At 53.0% G+C, this 21439-nt stretch overlaps 1 protein-coding gene across 1 annotated transcript in view; it reads right to left on the reverse strand.

Annotated features, from left to right (window-relative positions):
• The window catches only part of CDH22 (cadherin 22), a 69238-nt gene that overhangs the window by 11606 nt on the left and 36193 nt on the right, over positions 1–21439 (reverse strand). The window contains exons 5-7 of the mRNA XM_032461286.1: positions 21035–21228; positions 18150–18403; positions 9354–9490 (exon numbers count right to left, since the gene is read on the reverse strand). Of these exons, the coding sequence (XP_032317177.1) occupies positions 9354–9490; positions 18150–18403; positions 21035–21228 (585 nt within the window). The remainder of the gene's footprint in view (positions 1–9353; positions 9491–18149; positions 18404–21034; positions 21229–21439) is intronic.

A 21439-nucleotide genomic window follows, 5' to 3' on the forward strand; every position in this document is an offset into this window, starting at 1 on the left:
ACCTCCATATTGCAGAAGAGAAACTAAAACATGGGAAAATTTAAAGAAGAGGTCAGCTGGCAACTGAAGTCCCAAACCTCTGCTCTTTCAAGACCCGATCCTGAGAGGGCAAGACAAACCCACCCGAGGAGGGTCTTGGCCAGGGTCCTCAGCAAAATCATGACGTCCCCACTCCTTCCACTGTGACGTCTCTGAGGTTAAGGCCTCTGTCCTGTTAGTTCCTGGGGCCCCAGCATTGTGGGGGTGTGGCACAGAATAGGTTCTAATAGGTTTGCTGAATGAATAAATGAATGAAGCCTGGTAAGGAGCTATTTGGGGGGCAGCCTGGAAGTTTCCAGGCAGCCAGGAGCCCCATGAGTTTGTGGGGGAGTGGGGCTGGTCTGCCGCCTCTTTCTCTGAACTCCAGGGCCCACTGGCTGCCGACTGCAGCTGCTTGTGTGTTGATAAAGAGAGAAATGGAGATTGGGAGGCAGGTGCGGCCACCTCCTGGGGGTCAGGGAAAGGAACGGGGGAGGGGGGAGTCCTTAATTAACTCAGACCCCGACTCCTCTCTGGAGCTCCCCTTAGCCAGGGGCACCTTATCTTCCCAGCTCACCCAGATCTGCCGCTTCAGCGATTAGAGGGGGCTTTTCCGGGGGCGGGAGATGGAAGTCGTGACTGGGAATGCCGGGTGAGCTGTTATTTTTAAGAGTGTTTTGCTGGAGAACTTAAACAGCCAGCCGATGGGTGCTTTTGGGAGGAGGGGAGGAAGGAAAGGAGGAGGGGAGGAGGGGAGCGTGAGGCCGGTTGCCAGGAACAGGCACCTCTCTCCACACTGAGGCAGAAGGGAGACCTCAGAGTAGTATGAGACCCTCAGTGGGCAGATACCCTGCTGGAGGGCTGGGTCCACTGCTGGTGAGACCCCCATTATTGTGCCATTCCTTTGGTTCTGCTGGGTTTCTCCGACCTCTTTTTTTTTTTTTTTTAATTTCCAGTTTTTTGAGACATAATTGACATATTGTATAAGTGTAAAATGTGATAATTTGATACATTTATATATTGCAAAATGTTTACAATAAGATTAGTTAGTACATCTTTATCTTATATAATTACCATTTTGTTGTTGTTCTATTTCCTCCTTCCAAATGTCACAGGTCATCTCTTGGGAAAGCCCTGAATCCTTTGGCCTGAGTGAGGGTCTCAGATCTAAGGCAGGGGCCGGGGGCAGCTGAGAGGTGTGCCTGTACATCACCAAAATTGCCACCTACAGAGCTTACCCCAGAGACCCGTGAGTTGGGGGCTGGCCTGGAACCTCTAGAGCTCATGGGCAGGCCCTAAATCAGCATCCTGTGTCCTTGACATCATAGAGGTCTCCAGCCTGGCTCATTAGAACCATCTAGGAAGCCTTTAAAACATACAGATGCCCAAGACTTGGTCATTGATGGTTTTTTAACCATGCCGGGTAAATCTAATATGCAGCAAGTACTGCAAACTACTGCCCTGGGGTGACTGGCTGGTGCTAGGGGAGGGTCCCACCTGACCCTCGCCTCTGATTGGTTTCCTCCAAAACCCTCCTGACCACAGTTAGCATCATTTGTAATAACTGATAATAATGCATAATTTTACCACCTGCAATGTTTCTGGTCTAAAACAGTGACTCCCTCAATTAATTAATCTTCATCTCTGTGCAGGACATTCCAACTTATAACAAACTTTCTTATCTATGAGCTCATTTGAGACTCAGAACCTAGAAAAGAGATCTTTGTAAACCCATTTTGTAGATGGAGAAACTGAAGCCCAGAAAGGGGCAAGACCAAAGCCACAGGTGAGTCAGTGGCAGAGCTGGGGTTGGGTCTTGAGTCTCCCAACTCTATGTCCAGTGCTTGGTCTAGATGCAATGCCAGTGGGCCTTCCAGCTGCCTGAGTATTTGTCCATCCAGCTGCAGCTACTGCTCAGACCCGGGCCCAGGCTGACCTCACCCAACGTCTGGCGGCAGGTGCCCTCTCTGGGGGCTGGGCCCCCCCTGGGTCCCACCCCCATCTCTTGGCATCTCAGTTCAGCTGACTGACATGCAAATTAGTTTAATTATTTCTTCTTCTAAAATAAATTATATTTTGCAGTAGCTGCAATATGTTGTGTCAGGCAAAATTACATTCAATATTTTTAAACTAATTGATGCAGCCTTGAGGAAGGCTGATTGACAGCCCAGTGCTGAGCAGGCCTGCAGCCTTAACTGATTCCTAAATTAAAATTAAACGTGCTTCGGCCGGGTGCTTCCTCTCTGAGCTGGCTCACCATTAATCCGCAGAGGTGGCAGGGAAAGCCCTGGGGGTCCAAGGGGCTAAGGAGGGTGGGCAGTTCTGTGGGTGCCTTGGGAAGAGAGCAGACTTGGGCCGGAGAGATGCCATGCAGTGTGGACAGTGTGTCTCAGAGTCCCTTATGTGTAACAGATGAGAGACTGGATTGGGCAATTTGAAACAGATTTCTGGTTTTTGCTGACTATTACAGTTTGAGTGCCTCCTTTGTACAAAGGACATAATGTTGAACAAGGCCAACACAGTCTCCTGGTCTAGCGGCAGGGACAGACACCATTCCAGACTGTGATAAGATTTGAGAGAAAAAGTTCAGGACTGGGAGGGCATGGGGCAGGGGCTCCTACCCTGGTGGGGTGCAAGGATGTTTGCCCTGGAGTCAGTGACCTTTAGGCTAAGATCCAACTAGGAAGTAATCAGGTAAAAGGGACAGAAAGGAAATAGTGCTCCAGGCAGTAGAAATAGCATGTGCAAAGGTCCTGGGGTAGGAGGAAAGGCTGTAGATGATGAGACTCTGGCTCCCTTCCAAGGAAGACCCTCAGCCCCTGGCAGTTACTCACCTGGTGTCTAGACCAAACTGGGCTTGGAGGGCTGGGGGCCAGCGGGAAGGGAAGAGGGGACGGGGCCTGGCCTGGTGACCCTGTTAGGGCACTCCTAGGAATGCGTTCCTTCCCAGAAGGACACCAGCAAACATATATTGAGCACCTGCCATGGGCCAGGGTCTGTTCTGCCTCATTTCATTTTGTCAGTCACTGTGGGAGGTAGAGATTAGAATTATAGCTGTTTTGCTGATGAGGAAACCAGCTCAGAGAGGTAAAGGACTTGCCCGAGGTCCCACAGGGAACAATCAAGGGAGCCAGGACTTGAACCTGGGCTTCCAAAGGGGGAGTTTTAACCATCAGATTGTACTGTTTCTCTTACCATCTTTAGCTGCCAGAGTTCTACTTGCCTCAAGACCCCAAACAAGTGTCTCTGTCTCCTCCAGGAAGCTTTCCTTGACTGATTTCTGTCCTGGGCAATCAGAAAAAAAGCCCAAGACCCACATGACCACAAGCCACCCCTCCCCCGGCCCCATCCCTCACCCCTCTCTCCCTTTGGCTCTGCTCCAAGCTTCCTGCTTTCCCTCCTTCAGATCTTTGTCCAGAGTGACCTCCCTCAATGACCTTATTTAAATTTGCTCCTTGCTATCTGACCAGATACCCCCCTCCCTGCTTTATTTCTCTCCATAGCACTTATCCAATATCCTCTATGCTTTCTCTTACTTAACTTGCCTATTATCTACTTCCCCCACTAGAAAGGAAGCAGAATTTTGGTCTCTTGGGTTTACTGCTGCATCCTAAGCCCCTGTGTGCATGACACACAGTAGGTGCTTCATAAAGTTCTGTCCAATGAATGGATTTCATCATCTGTGGCATCCTTGACTATGCTGGCATGCCGGGGAGGTGATGGGGAGAGGAGAGGGGAGGTGGATTGTGCCCCCTCCAGGATCCCTCCATCCGGGGAGCAGTCTAGCTCTGTGACCCCGTTCCTGCGTCTCTGTCTCTCTGCACCAAGGTTTTCTCATCAGTGAAACAAATGGAGTTGGACTCTAAAGTTCTCCTTGGCTGTCACACAGAGAGAGAGAAGCCCAGAGAGAGAAGTGAGGCTGCAAGAGTGGAAGTGGGAAGAGAGTGAGAAGTGGGGAGAAGGAGGGAGGGAGGGAGGGGGAGAGAGAGGTGGGGGCAGCTGGACGGTATCTCTTTCTCACTCACTTGCAGTGCGCCAGGTAGGGGGAGCAGAGCCTGGGCCCTCTTCTCCGCCATCCCCTCAGCACCTCCCCCTTCCCGAGGGAATTAAATTGCATCCAAACACGAGGCTCTGATTAGCGCTGGCCAGCTGGGCAGGAAGATTTATCATCCCAATTACAAGCTGGCCAAGACAAGCAGGCAGGACGGTGAGGGGGGCTGGGTGAGTAGGTGGGGTGCTCCGGGGAGGGGTGTCAGGGCTGTTAGAAGCCGATGGCTCGAGCTCCCTGCCCTGTCCCGGTTCACCTCTAGTGGAAGCAGGAGGTTGGCGCGCCCTTTTCTGTCTCTTTGATGATCTGTTTGTCTTCCATGTGGAGATTGGAAGTTTGACCTTGTTGGGGTGGAGATGTTTAGTCCTCCAAAGGGTGGGGGAGGACTTCTGGGTGAATTAGGGGCCCTGGAATTGGGAGGGGGGTGGGAGAAAGTTTTCCTCCCTAGTGCTAAGCTGGTTCTGATGTTCTGGGCTGTCCTACAGAGACCTCATGGACATCACAAAATCTTTCTTCCTGCCGGCATCTGTTAGGTACCTAGGTGGTACAGGATCCTGGGAGTTACTGGGTCCGAGAGGAGCCTAGGCCTGATTTACACACCTCTGGTGACGTGGAGCTCACTGCCTTCTGAAGACTCCCCTTCCATGCAGGGCTGTGGCATGCCTCTTTCCTAGACGGCACCGTCAGCCTCCCTGGTGCTTCCTCCCGCCTATCCCAGCCTGTCCTGCACCCTCAGTGCATGTTTAAGTCTGAGTCTTCCTGACAGCCTCCCATCTGTTCTGCTCCAGGCTGGCCCCCTCCCACCCATCTTCCCCTATGAACCCGGGGGACCGTCCATCTGACCATCTCACTCTTCTGCCCTAAGTCTTCTATTGGCTCTATGTTGTCCCCTGGAGATGGCCAGCTCCTCATAGGACATCTGAGGCCCTTCTGGTAGAAGCCCAGGGAGCTTCTGTCCATTCACCTCACCTTGCCCACTCCCACCACTCTCCAGGCCCAGCCTCTAGCCACACCCAACCTCTCTGTTCTCAGAATAGACAGGAGTCTTTTTGCCTCCAGGTCTTGGCACACAGGGGTCTTCCTGCTGGGAGTACCCAAACCCCCTTTCCTCCACTTCTGAGACCCAACTCAGCCTTTGTCCCCTCCTCTAGGGAAGGTTTCCTGCCTTCTTGCCCTCCAGGGTGGGGGGTGGGGGGCAAATCACTCCCTGCACCTAGTGCTCACCACCCACTTCGTTCCACTCTGCATTGTCACTGATGTCTCTCCCTGCCCATCTGTGGGCTCCCGAGGTCAGTGGCCAAGACTTTTTACCATCAGATCCCAGTGCCCAGGCCAGGTAGGTGACAAGAGGCCCTCAGCAGACCCTTTATATAAAGCATTCAGCACAATAATGGGCATATTGTGAATTTCAAATCAACAGAAGCTGCTCTTATTAATAGTTAATAATAACAGTTATTATCCTTCCAGCCACCCAATACGGTACTGTTGAAGAGATGGGAAAACCAAAGCAAGAAGAGGGGGAAGGACTGTCCAAAGTCACACAGCTGGGAACCGTGCCACTAGAACCAGCTTTTCTCCATCACATCACGCTGCCTTCCTAACTGGGCCAGCAAGCCCATTTCTCCATCCATTCAGGAAATATTTATGCACACCTACTAAGAGCCAGGCCCAGTGTGAATGCTACAGATACAGGTGGGACCCTGCCCTCATGGAAGGTACTGTTTCCTGGGGAAGAGAGATGAACTAAGTATGCACACAAATTCATATATAAATCATAAATTGTGCTCTCTGGTAGGAAGGAAAAGTCAGGGTGCTGTAAAACCATGACTTGGTCCTGGGGTGACCCAGGTGGGGAAGCTTCTAGCTAATCTGGTTAACTCTTTGCTGTCCCAGGCAGCTAGAGACCACCCCTCCAGACCAGCTTGGGGCCTGGAGGAGGGGGCCGGATGCAGCCCCCTGGCACCCCCCTGACCCCCATGCTGGCTTTCCAAGTCCCCACCCCCACCTTGTCTCTTTGAAGACTGTCCCTTTACAACTGCCCTTTCCACCGAAGGATTCAGACACAAATTGTACTTTAAATTCAATATCGGTCATTAATATTTCATGATTACAAAACGTTAAAGATAATGTCAGTGGAAGGAGCGTCTGCATGGGCAGAATGGATGACTCAGACGTTCAGAGAGAGGGGAGCCGGCATACTAAGTGGTTTGGGAGTCTTTGAGGTAATCCAGGATGACAGGCGGTGGCTCCGGCTGGCCAAGCGCTGCCTTCTCCGAGGTGCTTGCAAAGCTTGGCCGCTCTGTATAAATATTTCTCCTCTGATTCTCGTCACCTCATGTTTGTTATGCCCGGAGCAGGTGGGGCGCCAAGACCCCGCCACTGTCCCTTGTTTCTGAGGAAGCCAAATGGATTCTTCAGCAGGAGGGCATGTGCTGGCAGACCCATGGGCATTGCACTTGGGGCCCCAGCTGGCTGCTGGCAGCGCTGGCCCTCTGTGGACTTGCTCTGTGACCTCAACGCCATCACTGTTCCTTCCCGAGCCTCTATTTCCTCATCTGCAAAGTGGAGATAATAATTCTGTCTTTGTCTCACTGAGATGGCAAGAAGCTGGAGTGGGTGGATTATTTGTGACGTTCCTGGCTTCGTGGCCGGCACCAAAGACATACAACTTGAGGGGCATCTGGGTGAGAGCTGGGCTGTGGAGTCAGACAGGCTGGGGCTGGGAATTTGGACAAATGACTTCACCTCCCTGAGTCTTAGTTTCCTCATCCACACACTGGGGATAATGGCAGAACTGACACCTGATAGGTGGGAAGATTCAATGAGCACATCACTGTAAAGTGTCTCACACAGATTTGGTGCTTAAGTCAAGTGCACAGAGTCAAGATCAATAGAGCCCATTAACTGAGTACTTACTAAGTACCAGGCTAAGTTATTTCTGTGCATTATCCTATTTAATCCTCCCAGCAGGACTGTGAAGTGGGAACCACTCGTTTTTCCCATTGGTTAATATCCCCAGTGAAAGGTGGGCAGGTGTTGTGAATTGCAGCTCAGAGGGGCGTGGTCTCTAGCCCAGCCACCAGTCTTTTCCTTTCGGAGATTCATCTCCTTCCCCATGCCCAGTTGCTGGGGATGGTCAATTTCTGGGGATGGTTGGGGGGATAGGAGTGGGGCCCAGAGAGCCGGGTACTGGGAAAAGGGAAGGCATGTAGCAAAGCTGTGGAGGGAACCAGGTAGACCTATTCTAGATCCCAGCTCTGCCACTGCACATCCTTGGGCAAATCTCCTAATGCTCTGAGCCTCGATTTTCCCACCAGTAAAATGGGTACTGATCTGTAACTGGTCATGATTCAGTAAAAATATGTGCTACAAAGCATCTAGCTCAGAATACCTATTAGGTAAACACTGTAAAATGTTTGTAGGGGAGAGTCCTCCCTCCTCTCCCCCCACCTCTCTCCTGTGAAATGGCAGCATTACAGACTTTGTACGCTGCTCTGGCGGTTCTCTGAAGGAGACTCACTGGCTAGAAGCACAATGCTTAACCCAAGAAGGGACCTGCTGGGTGGGCCATCAGGTGGTGTGACAAGCTGGTGGGGGAGATGTAAATGTGGGTAGGGAGAGGAGGCATCTCTGCCCAGCAGCCCAGCCATTCCCCCTGGCTGCCCAGAGAGCAGGTTCAGGGAGGTAAGGAGGGGGAGCTCTCTTCCCGCCAGTCCAGCCACCACTTCCTCTCCAGCCACCTTTGTTATCTCCCTTTCATGCGGTGGAGAAGTGGATTCAAAGGCTCCGGAGCAGCAGGCACTGAGGTTTGAGCCAGCTTTGTATTTTCTTTTAAACCGAAGTTGAAAGAGACGAAGGGAACTTCAGCCTAGGGACTTCCTCGGCTGGAAGGGGCTGGTGGGGCCCGGGAAGTGGGAGGTGGCAGCAGGGGGAGGAGGAAGAAGGCCACCAGGAGGGCTCGAAGGGGCAAGAGGAGCTTGGGTCCAAGGCATGAAGAGGGGAGTTTGAATGGTGCCCGCCAGAGGCTCAGAGACTCCCGAGTATTCCTGTTGTCACCATTGCTTACTGGCGGCTCTGCTGGCTCCTGAGACCTTGAGAGCTGACAGGGAGGGGGAGCCTGGAGAGCAGGTCCCGGCAGTGGTGGGGGCAGCACTGCTCTGGTTGTGGAGGGGGCCTGGGGCTGCACGCCCCCATGCTTTTAGCTCCTCACCTCCATGGCCTGACTTGTCTGGATCCCGCGTCTCAGGGCCCCCCTCTTTCACTCTCAGCACACACTCCCCACGAGCTGCACCAAAATGCCTGTGACACACACGCACATACACACTCTTCTAGAAACTCAGGCCAAGCACCTTGGAGTCATCCTTGACCCCTCTCCATTTCGCCCGTCCACATCATCTCATCAGCAGGTCCTGCGGGCTCTAACATCAGCATGTCTCCCTGAGCTGACCATTTCTCACCTCCTCCAAGGCTATCACCCTGGGCCAGGCCATGGTCTCATCTTCCTGGCACTGTCACCTGTAGCTTTAGCTAAGCCCCTGCTTTCCCCCACCGAGTCCCCAAACAGTCTATGCTCAATGCAGCAGCTAGAGGTATCGTGTCAGGCAACCTCCCTCCTCTGCTCAAACCTCCCACTGACTCTCACTTCACCTGGAGTCAAGTCCAAACACCCTGCAATGGTTGACCACTTTACATCCCCACCCCTGCCCTCAGCCAACCACACTGGCCTCCTTGCTGTTCCTCCAAAGTACTAGGCAAACTGCCACCTCAGGGCCTTTGCACTGGTTGTTCCCTCTGCTTGGAACACTCTTACCTCTGATGGCAGCATGACTCCCTGACTTTATCGAGATCTCAGCTGAAATGTCTCCTCAGAGAGGCCTTCCACAAAGAGAAACACCCTCTTCCTCCCAATCCCCTTCCCCTGCTTTCTTCTTTCCTGGTTTCCTGTTAGCACTTAGCATCAGCTGACATGCATACACCCTTTCTCTCAGTTAACATCTAGCTTTCCCCCGTGAAGGCAGAAGTTTTTCTATCTTGTTCAGGGTTGTATGCCCAGGCTCTACGAAAGGGATTGGTATGTAGTAGGTGCTCAATAAATGCTGAAGGAAGAAAGCCAGCCTCAAGACTGGCCCTGCCCTTTTGGCTTGGGATCCTTCCCAGGTTTTGTTCCTTCTGATCAGCTTTTGCTGTCCCCTCATCTTTGTCCAGTTGCTTACTCTTTGCCCTGCCCACAGCCCCGTCCCTCAGCCATCGCCCCTCCCTCCCACATTCACCCTGCCCCCTGGCTCACCTGCTTCCATGGCCAGCACCGTGATGTTGTGCCAGCCGGCTGTCTCTCGGTCCAGCCCCTTGCCTGTCACAATGGCGCCTGTGTCCGCATCAATATCAAAGATCTGGTCCAAATCCGAGTCGCGGTCAATGGCATACCTGAGGAGGGCAGGGCGGGTTTGACTGAAGGTGGAGCCCGTGCCCTCCACCATACTCCCAAAGAGGGACCACATTCTTGGGAGACACAAGGAGCAAGAGAGATCCTTTCCAACGGAGTGGAAAGGGATCTGGTTTGCATCTCAGTTGCCCTGGGTACCTGCTGTGTGACCATGGGCAGCTCTCAACCTTTCTGAGCCTCACTTTTCTCTACTGGGTAATGGGGCTAATAATTTGCATCCCACAGCAGTTGTGAGGGCTGGAAGAAGACAAAGTGGCCAGCACAGAGTCGGCACTCATGGACTATTTGATTCTTACGTTTCTGTAAGAGGTGACCCTAGAATTGGGCTTGAGAAAGGGACAGGGACGGCATGCCAGACAGGGGGAACAGAAGGTGCAAACGGCAGGTGAGAACTGTACAGGTGAGAATCATTTAGGAAAGGGAAAATGGTGCAAAAGATGGCCAGAACTGGGAAGTAGGGAGGGGGCAGCACCGGAACACGGAGAGTGCAGAATTCAGGGGGGTGACGCGTCCCAGGGAGCCAAGGGGAATTTTGAGCAGGAGGGAGGGGGTCAACTCTGCCGCTGTGAAGCTGTCTGGAGGCCCCAGACCAGGGACAGGGGCTGAGCAGAGGGCAGCGCGGAGGGGCCTGGGGGGATGGCCGCCGGCCCCTCCCTGCCAGCCCAGCACGCCGCGTGCTAATCTGCGGCTTTTCAGTTGCCGCGTGAAAAAGCCCTTTGTTCCGCCTTCTTCCCGGGCCTTTGTGCGGCGGCTCCAGGCCTGAAAGGCCCGTGTCCAACACATGTCTCGGGCGGCGGTGGCCCAGAGAGGCCCCGCCAGCCCTGGCCGCCGCTTCCCCGCGCTGATAATGCGGGCGGGGGCGCCGCCAGGCTTCGCGACCGACAAAGGCCCGGAATGCCAAGCAAGGGCGCTTTGTGCTGCCAGTACAAAGGAGCGTGGTGGGGCGGGGCTCTGCCCCAGCCCTCCCGCCGCCCTCTCCGTCAGGAAAGGGGCCTTCCCCCATCTTCCAGAAGGTGAAACTGAGGCCGAGGTAGGGGAGGACACCAGAAACTCCCTCTACTGGGGACCCCAAACCCCGAGATGACCCTTCAGTAGGGCCCTGGCTGCATTACCAAACCTCTCTGAGCCTCAATTTCCTCATCTGTTGAATGGGGATAATGGTACCCAGGGGGTACTGACAGATCTGGGGGCAGACAGAGCTGGCTTTGAATCCTCTGTACTTATTTTACCTGTGTGACTTTGGACAAGTCATCGGACCTCTTGGGCCTCTGTTTGCTTGTCTGGAAAAGGGGGTGATTCATACTCACCTCACACAGTGTGGGTTAGAGGTGGTAATTCATGGAACTGGGTAACAGCCCTTATTGTTTTCATATTCACTGTTGTGGTGGAGCTGAAGGCTTGTGGCAAACTGTAAAGCGCTGTATCCATGAGTGTAGTGGGCATTACAGTCTGTCTCCTGAGTCCCCAGTTCAATGCTCCTTCCTGTCCCTGAGATGCTAAGCCCACATCCTCTTTGGCCCTGATCAGCCTGGATCCTCCTGACCTGGGTGAAAGTGTGTGGTGAGGTTCAGACCCAAGATAATAATTCCTCCCATGAATACAGGACTCAACAGTTTGTAGTTTCTTTTTCTTCCAGCCATCCCTCAATTTGTTTCTTTACGCCTAAACTTCTCTGTGCTGCTCTGCGCTAAGCCCTGGGGATAAAATGGCAAACAAGACAAACAAGGCCCTTCCTTGCCTGGCATCTTGTAAGACTGATGTGATCTCACCCCATTTTGCAGATGAAGACACTGAGGCTCAGAGAGGCAACCTGCCAATCTTAGGACTACCGAGTATGGTTGTGTGTCCTGCACTAAGTTACCAGGCTAAAGAGTGGAAGTGGCGGGGGAAGTCTAGCCAGTGTTCTGCCCGCCCAGTTGTGTGTCCTAGCCCAGGGAGCATCTTCTCAAAGAGGGGACCTTTTTCCTATTTAAGTCAAGTTTCCATATGGGCTAGCAATAACCCTCCCCAAGGTTGCACAGGGACTGTCACAGAATTGGAATTTGTACCCCAATTTGGGACTCTATGCCCAGAGTTCTTTCTAGTGTGCTGAACCATCCAAAGTGGCAATGCATGGAGCCTCAGGTTCCCTTTGCCCCAAGCCTGACCCTGTCAGATGTTCGGGTCCAGAAGACGTAGAACCAGATTCTTGAGTGTTGGCTTAGCTGGAAGGAACCATGGAGACTTCCTCCTGATTTTACAGGTGGAAGAACTAAGCACAGGAAAGGGCCAGAGGCGTGCATGACACGGCCTGGGGCTCTGATTGCTGCACATGAGGCAGGGCTGGTGGAAGGATGCCCACCGCCTTTTTGTTTCTCCTTCCCTCTCTGCTTAGACCTCTCTCCTCTCTTCTCCCTCCTCCTCGTCCTCCTCCCCCCTCTTTTGTTCCCTGCTAGAGGAGAAGCGGGGGCTGGAATGTAAGTGGAGGCAACTGTTCTCAAGGCCAGGGGGCGGGGGCTGGGGGGGAGGCGCCATTAACCAGCTAGGGACTTGGGGCTGCCGGTCAGTGTGGCTGGCTGAACCCAGGTGGTTTTGTTCCAGCTCAAGGAGCCAGCGAGTAAGTGGGAGAAAGGGGTGGAGGGGCATGTCGTGTGGCAAGGAGCGTGGCCTGGCAGACATGGAGGGCAGTGGGGGAGGCTTGTACACCTCACATGTAGGTGCATGAGTTGTGGGTCTGGTCTGTGTTGGGAGTGGGAAGTGTGTATTTGTCTGTGTGTGTGTGTCTGTGTGATGCTGTGTTGCAGTTGGAAGAACAAAGCTACAAGAGGCAGCCACTCAGCCCTGGGTCTGGATCCAGGTCCACGATGTCCCCGGACAAGTCACCTCATCTTGAGCCTTAATCTCTAGCAAAATGGAAATGATTTTACTGCTACCTTGCAAGTGGTTGGGAGGATTCAGTGCCTTGCTGGGGGATAGGTGCCTAGCCAAGTTCTAGGAAAATGACTCCGTGAGTGAGAACATTGTTATTCTAATTAGCATTTAGAAATGTCTGGTAAGGGGTACGAAGGAGACCCTCCAACCCAGCATGTGGTCTGTGTGCTGGGGGTTGGGAGGCATCATATCTGGACATCGGACAGTGGTCTCAGAAGGACAGGAGGCAGCTGTGGGTCTAGAAGGTTCTCTTTGAATCCCATTGTCCTACTCATTTGGTCAGCCATGACCTGGAGGGCAGGAAGGGGAACATGAGCAGGTGTGGGTGGAAGAGCACAGTGAAAGTGTGGGTGTGTCAGTGAGTGTGTGCATATGTGTGTGTGCAAAGGAAGCCTGAGAATGGTGGTCAGGAGATCGAGCTGTGTGACTTTGAGCAAGTCACTTAACCTCTCTGTTCTTCAGTTCCCTCCTCTTAAAAATGGAGCCAATATTAATGCCCACCTCACAGGGTGGTTGTGAGGATTAGACAAGTACTACCAATAAAACACTTTTAACAGCGCTGGGCACCTGCCACATGACGTAAGGATTAGCTCTTATTCTTCTTTGTTCAGCAAGACTTTGTGCCAGGCCTGTGGAAGGGCTTCACCTGCATGAGCTCCTCCAATCCTTGCAGATACTGTTGTCGCTGCACTGCCATTTTACACTCAAGGAAACTGAGGCTCAGAGAAGCCAGGTGCCTTGCCCTGAGTCCAAAGGGCTGGTTAGTAGCAAAGCCGAGGTCCCCAGCCACGGCTGTCTGCCCAGAGCCCCAGGTCTAACTAAGAGAGCCCTCCTCAGGACCAGCAAGTTCTGCCTGCGGCCACTCCCACAAGGTAGGAACATGGAACGCTGCTGTTGTCAAGGTCAGGGTGAGAGAAGAGGGGAGGGTACGTCTTCCTGGCTTGAGGATGCACGTGGTTTTTCTCCATAGAAATATGTGCACATATAGCGCACACAGACATGAGAAACACGAAAGTCGGCAGGCTCATGTGTGTCCAGGCTGCCCGGAGCTCCTGAGTCCGGGCTCGTGTACATAAAGGTCTACGTGCAGCAGGGCTGAATGACCCGGCCTCCACCTGAGCTTCTAGCGGGGGAAGCTCTTCAGATGCCAAAGGGGCTGCTCCCTTGACCAAGGAATATCCCCCTCCACTCGCTCCATCCTGTCTGTGAGTCTTTCCCCTCCCCCACCCCTTTTAAAGCATGCAAAGACCCCACTTGATGTCTAGAAATTTGAGTATAGTCAGTACTGGCTGTGGAATGAAGGGGAGAAATGGGTGTCTAGACAACTGAGAAAAATGGTAAAGCCCATTTCCTGAGGGCCTACTGAGTTTGAATAACATGTTTATGTTTTTTATGAGTGACAGTCACAGCTAAATGTGCCAGCAATTAACTGTGAGATCATTGGTGATGTTATAATAAAATAATAATGATAATTCCTAAAAAAAAAAACCTCCAACCTCAAACCACCAAACGCAGAACTTGATACATAGTAGAAACTTAATACCTGTTTTTTGAATAAATGAATGAGGCAGGTGCTACTGTGACGCCCATTTTAGAGATAGGAAAACTGAGGTTTGGAGTAGGTGCAATGATTTGCCCACAATTCTACAACTGAGCTGGGATTCAAACCCAGGTCTTCTCTGATTCCAAAGCCCATGTCCTTTTTGCTGGACCCGACTGTGGAGTGCTGGGAGGAAATGAAATATTTGCTCCCTCTGGTCCAGCGTGGGCTTTCCTGTTTTTGATGTTCAAAGGAGACTCACAGTGGAGCTGGGGCTGGTAGGGCTGTGGCTCGGCTGGGCTGGTAAATGGCCAGGCTATCTTTAAGGCTGCCTAATCCAGAGATGAGCCCATCTGAGCCCTCTCCTCCTCCTCTCAAAAGCCTTCCAAGGCTTCCCACTGCCTAAGGATAAAGTTCTATACCTTCATCAAGGTCCTTGGCAGCTTGTCCCCAAGTGCCCCTCCCTGATCTCATCTCCCCCTCCCACTCCCCCTTCCCACCGCCATGTGAACTTATACAGCTGACCTCCCTACTCCTGAATTTAACCTCCTGGCTCCATGATTCTGTTCCTGCCACCAGGCCCTCACTATCCCTTCACCCTGGAGTGCCCTCTTCCCATTCCAACCTCATCCTCTTGGTCCTTGCTCAGGGGTCACCCCTCCTTGGTACCCAGAGTCGTCACCACCCCCTCCACCCCGTGAAGCTCCTTAATCCTTAAGCCCCTGCCTTAGCCCACTCAGATCCATCACTAGATTCACTCACTTGGGGCCCCAGCCCTCGCATCAGCCCATGTCTGACTCATCTCTGTGCCTGACACACAGGGGAGGGCATGGCATAAGGTCAGGAACTGCTCTAACTGCAAAGAGAGTCCGAAGCATGGATGAAATGACAGGAGGCTGGACTCAGGAAGCAGGTCATCATAGGTTAAATCCCATTCCTTCCCCTGACAGGTTACATACTGACCAAATGTAACATAACAGTATGACACATCCTCCAATCTCTCCAGTGCAGGGACTCAGAAAATTTACTCTGTACACCTGCATTTCTGTATTTCCCAGCTGCTGCTATGCTAGGCAAAATCTCCCAGGATGCCACTTCATTTCTTCATTTCCAGAACATACTGAGCTTGTTCCTGCCTCAGGACCTTTGCCCTTGCTGTTCCTCCTACCTGGAATGCACTGCCTCACATCTTTGTGTGATTGACTCTCTCTTTCTCATTCTGATGCTCATTGGTCTACTCCTTGACCACTCAATCCAAAGTTGTCCCCTGTGGCCCCAGTGGTCCTTATCCTATTATCTTGCTAATTTTCTTCATAGCTTTCATCTGCAATGACCCCTTTTAACCATTTGCTGACTACTTGTTGACTGTTCCTCTCCTCCCCCAAGTGAGGGCAAACTTCATGAGGGGAGGGACTGGGTCTTATCATCACTGTTTCTCTATTGCCTAGATCAGTGCCAGACATGACATGACTCAAGGCGTAGGTGTTGACTAAGTCCCTGAGCTTCGGAACTTGGGAGCTGGAGGATAACCCGGGCTCTGGGCCACAAATGTGGCCTGTGAGGACCCCTTTCCTGGCTTCCCATTTCTACATCTGTCCTCTGTAGACTGGGGACTCCTCCCCAGCACTGCCCTTCGCTGAGTCATCTCAGGCCTGGCTCAGGGCCGGGCACGGAGGAGGAGGAGTTGAGTAAATGTTTGTGGTGTTAAATTGGACCTGTCTCAAGCTCCTCACCGCCTCCACATCTGAGGAGCCCCAGGGAAGGGGCAGCAAAGAGAGATGAAAGGAGGTGAAAAGCAGGTTTCAAAGTTGTCCCTTTCAGTGCAGATAAAAGCAGGGGGGAAGGGAAGCCAACGGAGGGAGGAGGGAGAGGACTGAGAAGGGGTGTGGAGAGCAATATTGGAGAGGAAGGGAGCAGGCAGATTGGAGCACCGACCTGGGAGGCCAGGATCAGGCTCTACTCCTGGTTCTTAACTCCCTCTGAGAACCCGGGGAAGCCTCCACGCTTCCCAGGCCTCATTTTCCTGATAAACATGGGTGATAAGGCCCTCCTGGGAGAGGTCTGGGACTGAGCTAGAGGCTGACAGAGATGTTTAAAGCCTGGGCCTCCCCCACAGTGGGGATGGAAGGGCGGTAGAGGAGTTCAGAGGTGGTGGAGGGCCATTTCTGCCATGAGAAGGGTGGAGACAGCCCAGGAGGCATTCTGAGCTCCATAGCGTAACTTTAAGGCTGTCAGAATTCTGCCGGCTCATTCCCCTCAGTCTCCAGCAGCTATCAGATCTAGTCTTCTCTGCGCACACCTACCATGCCCTCTGCCTCCACACCCCTGTGCTTGGAATGCCTTTCTCATATTTACATCTGGCCAGACCCACAAACCCAGCACAGTTCAATTCCCACCTCCTCCAGGAAGTCTTTCTAGATCCCTGAGGTGAGTTCCCAGTCTGGGAACCCATGTGTCGTTAAGCAGGATGGTATCTTTGTGTCCTCATCTAGGGTTGCCATGGAAGGTTGCACAGGCTGCATACAGCTCCCAGACAGCCAGCCATTCACACAGATGACCATGGGAATGTTATTCTCATCCATCCCACCATGCCCATTTGCCCCACCCCAGTCTCCTCCTTTGGATCATTTTCTATCTGCCATTCTTCCATCTTGGGCCACAGTCAGGGACTCCCCAACCCCTGCAGTTACCAAACCCTTTTAGGGCCACTGACAGCGTGGCAGCATCCCCTCCCCTCCACCCACCTGTCTCCCTCCCTGCTCTTCCCCTCTCTCTGCATCTGTTTCTATTTCTTCCCCTTTCTGGCTTTCTCTCCAAGTCTCCTCTCTCTGTTCCCACAGTGCCAGGTAGGTCCTTCTGTCTTTAGTTATTCCTGCCCTCTTTCCACTGGCTCTCCTGTCTCTCAGATCACTTCCTCTCGCTGTTGGTCTCTCTTCCTCTCTGTTAGTCTCTCTGTCTCTTTTCTCTTTGTTTTTTTACATTTAGTTCATTTGCCATGCGGCAGTGAGTGTCCACTAGGCAGTGGGTGAGGTCCTGAGGATACAGCAGTGGACACAGACATGCATCCCCACCCTCCTGGAGCCTACTGTTCAGGGAGGACAAACAAAGGCAGCAGAAAAATAGGCAGTGTGTTTGATGGTGATGAAGGCTGATGAGGACAAAGGAAAATGGATATGGAGTCTGGGGGCATGAGGCTGGGGTGGGATTGACATTTCATAAAGAGTGGTCAGGAAAGGCCTCACTGAGAAGGTGGATCCTGAGGAAAGTCCTGGAGGAAGAGAGAGGACCAATCATGGGGATATTAAGGGGGAGAAGATTCTAGGTAGCAGCATCGGGAGTTGCAAAGGCCCTGAGGTAGAGGAGGGCGTGGTGTATCTGTACAGCTGTGAGGAGGCCAGTGTGGCGAGCAGAACGAACAAGGGAAGGAAGGCAGTGGGAGGTGGGGTCTGAGATGTTACAGTGAGGCCACATCACGTAAAGTCTGAGGGTCATTATGAGGGTCTAGTCTCTTATTCAGAGCCAGAGAGGTGCCTTTGGAGGGGTTTGAGCAGAGGAGGGCCACACCCTGCTTTACATTTGGGTGGGATCATTCTGGCTCCTGTGCTGATTCTCAATTCAAGAGGGGTGAGGACAGGGAGACCAGCGTAGAGGCAGTAATCCAGCCAAGAGAAAGCAGTGGCCTGGACCAGGGCGGCAGCCGTGCTGGAGGTGAGAAGTGGTTAGATTGTGGAGATGTTTTTAAAGCGGAGATGACAGGACTTGCTGATGGATTGGAGGGAGGTGTGAGAGAAAAACAGAAGTCAAGGATGTTTTCAACATTTTTGACCTGAAAAGCTGGAAGGATGAAGGGGTGTGTGTGTGTGTGTGTGTGTGTGTGTGTGTGTGTGTGTGTGTGTGTGTGTGTGTCCCAGGCTGAGCCCAGTTCACGTGCTGTCTGTTATACCTGGTTCTCCCTCCTTATCCTGAGTCCCTTGTCTCCCTGCGACTGTTCTCGAATGTGTTTCCTTTGTCTCTTTGGCTCCCGGCCAGTTTCTCTGCTTCTCTGTGTCCATCTCTCTCTCTCCCCTCCCCCGACACCGTCTTCTCCCCTTTCCCTCCCCGCCCCGGGCCCCTCCCCCTCTGCCCGCCATCTGTCCGGGGCGCTGGCAGGATAGCAGGCAGCAGGCGTCGGCCCCGGGCGGGGGTCTCACCGGACGGGCCGGTTGGCGGCGTCGGGGTCCCGCGCCGTCACCACGCCGACCAGGGAGCCCACCTGCGCGTCCTCCTGTACCTCCAGGAGGCCGGAGGGCGGCCGGAACTCGGGGGGCTCATCCACATCGGTCACGGCCACGCGCACGATCGCCTGGTCGCGGAACGTGCCCAGGTCAGCAAAGCGAGGATCCACGAACTTGTTGAGGGCCTCCAGGACCACGGTGTGCACGGGCTGGGACTCGAAGTCTAGGCGCTGTTGAGGGAGAGAGGAGAGGGCCAGTGAGTGGCCTGGGATCTGCTCAACACTTCGACAGGACAGATCCCAAGTCAGGGGCAGGTGGGCCCAGAGAGGGCGGAGCTGGCCCAAGGTCACAGTTGACTCCACAGGGCCACTGGAGTACCAGGGCTGCACCACGCAGCTGACTGTCCAAGACCCACACCAACCCTCTCAGGTTACAGTTGGAGAAAGTAAGACCCTGCTGGGGACAGTCTTGCCTAGGGACATGAGCCAAGGACTGACACCCAGACTTCCTGCTACTGGGCACAGTATGTTGGGGGCGTTACATTAATTGATTAATGTACAAAGCACTTACTATGTGCCAGTGTTTTAAATATATTGACTCATCTAATTTTACAACATCCACCCCAAAGAGGCTTGTATTATTATAATCACATTTTACACATGAGGAAATTGAGGCCCAGAAGGTTCTATAACTTGCCCAAGGTCACTGAGCAGTTAGTCACTGGCAGAGGCAGGATTCAAACTCAGGCAGTACCGCTCCCAAGTTCCAGCCCTTAAATCCATGAGAGGAAAGGGTGCTGAAACTGCTGCTGAACTGCTGTGTGTCTGTGGGCCATCTGTCTGGCCTCTCTGGGCCTCAGGTGGGAGGGTTAAATGAGCCCCATTCCTGGTATATTGGTGGCAGCTACTAATGTGAGTTGAGCCCTGATAAGCCAGGCTGCCTTAGAGCTTTCCTCAGAGATCTAACTAAATCCATGCTGAGCCTTGCTTCTCATCAGGGAGTGCTGGTGGCTGACCCTCTGATGAATGAGCTCCATGGCTCTTTGGCTCTGGCCTTCGAAGGACAATGCCTTAGAGCAAAGAGGAATTGGCAATGGTGGAGCCATGGGCACTTCCGTTACATGGCGGGGGAGCTATCTGAGTGGCAAGGGTGACCTTCCCCGAGACCTGCCTTATGTGTAGGGGACCTCTTATACCCCCAACCCCTTCTCCAGCAGCAAAATATTAAAAAAAAAAAAAAAGGAAGAAAAAGAAAGAAAAGCTACCTTCTTCCTCCATCCTGTTGCGTGGGAAATCAGGACGCAGGGAGGCAAGTGCTGGCCTGGCTTGGGAGTGAGCGATGGGCTCTGGAGCCAGGTCATCAATCAGGCAGGGGCTCTGCTCCCTGAGCCAGCACTGACTCCACAGAGACACCTCAGGCGCCACTGCTGGAGCAGGCAGGAGGGGGCCTGGGAGCCAGGGAGGAGGGGGTGGACATGGGGCAGCCCTGGGGATGAGAGCAAATGCTGCGCTGCGGTCCCCAGGCGGGGCTTGTGGCCTGAGCATGCTGCTCTGTGATACAGGGCCTCTCTGGGGCTCCAATTCCCCATCTGTGAAATGGGCTCATCTTACAGTGAGGACAAGTGGAGATCAGAGGACTAAAAACCACATAATGCTTAAAAGAGTAGGTTCTGGAGCCAGACTGCCCAGGCCCGTATCCCTACTCTGCTCTGTAAGATACATGACCTTGGATGCACCTGATTGAACTTCTCAGGGCCTCAGTTTGTCATCTATAAAATGGGTAATAATAGTACCTCAGAGGGTTTTTGTAGGGATTAAATGAGTTAATACATGGAAAGCAATTGAAAGGCGCCTGGCATATCGTAGACACTTTATTATAAGCATTAGTATAATATTATTATCCTCTGAAGAGTAGTTGAAGAAACTGGGAGTTTTCTCCATCCTCAAACCCTCAAGGCCAGGTAGAGAGTGGGTCATAATGAGCTTATTGAGTGAATGAAGGGCCATCAAGAGCAGATGTTTCTGTGGGTCCCAGAGGACAGAGCCCAGGCTGTAAGAAGCAGATTTAGGGAGACAGATTCTGGCTGAATGGGAGGAGGAAGAGCTGGACAATGGCAGGGAGTGCGCATCCCATCCCCAGAAGCGTACAAAGGCCTACGGCCATTTGAGCACCAGGGCAAGGTACTCAGACCTCCCGGGGGAGAGCAGGGTTGGAGTGGAAGGTCTCAAAGGCCTGCACAGTCCAGAGTTGCCAAGCCTGTGAACAAGTCCTAGAAGATGGATTTTTGCTTTTTTATTGGATGTCTGTCCCCTTCCCCTAGGGGTCACTGAGTTTGCTGTTTTGGCTTCTGGCTCCTGGGCTGGCCAGTGGGTGAGGAGGCTGTTAGACTCAGGAAGGAAAGAGCTTTAAAGTCACCACACCTGGGTTCACATCCTGACTCTGTTCCTTACAGGTGTGATCTTGGGAAAGCCCCTTTCCCTCTCTGAGCCTCTGTTTTTCCACTTGTAAAAATGGGCATAACATCTCATGCAGAGGAAAACACGAGGATTAGAGGAAACGGTAAGTGTAAAGGGCCTGGTACAGACTTGAAGAAGCACAGTGTAGTGTTTAAGAGCACAGATTCAAATCTGGATTGAATACAACTAGCTGTGCAGCCATAGACAAGTCACTTAACCTCTCTGTGCCTCATGGTCTCATTTGTAAAATGGGAACAACACCATCAGCGTTTTCCCAGGTTGGTCCAGGGTCTCTGGAGAGACCTAATCCCTGGAGTGGAGTGGGGTGGGGGTATTTGGCCCCTCAGTGGCCTCCCTGACTCCACTGCCCTGGGGCCTCCCCGACCCCTCCTGGGGCAGCCATACCTTCTGCACTACGATGATGGCCTCCTGAGTGTCGCTGTCTGTGGTGACCTTGAACACATGGCCGCCGCTGCCACTCTCCTCCCTGAGGTGGTAAGTCATGTCTGTGTTCTCACCCACGTCCGAGTCCTCGGCCTTCACTCGTCCCACGGCCGTGCCGATGGGAGCCGACTCCTGAATGCTGAACTGGTACATTTCTGTAGGGGACACAGCTGTGAGCAGGGATGGAGGGGCAGTCCCTCCCGCAGCTTCCACCAGTGCTAGGGGAGAGGAGGTGGGTGGGTCTCAGATGGACTCCTTGGAGGGCAGTGTTTTAAAGGACCTCCTGCCTTGCCAGCATGAGTGCTGGGGGAGGTGTGTCCTCTGCAGAAATGAGGAACACAGTGCAAAGAAGAGGGCTGTAATTCT

The sequence above is a fragment of the Camelus ferus genome, chromosome 19 (assembly GCF_009834535.1).
Source record: "Camelus ferus isolate YT-003-E chromosome 19, BCGSAC_Cfer_1.0, whole genome shotgun sequence".
NCBI lineage: Eukaryota > Metazoa > Chordata > Mammalia > Artiodactyla > Camelidae > Camelus > Camelus ferus.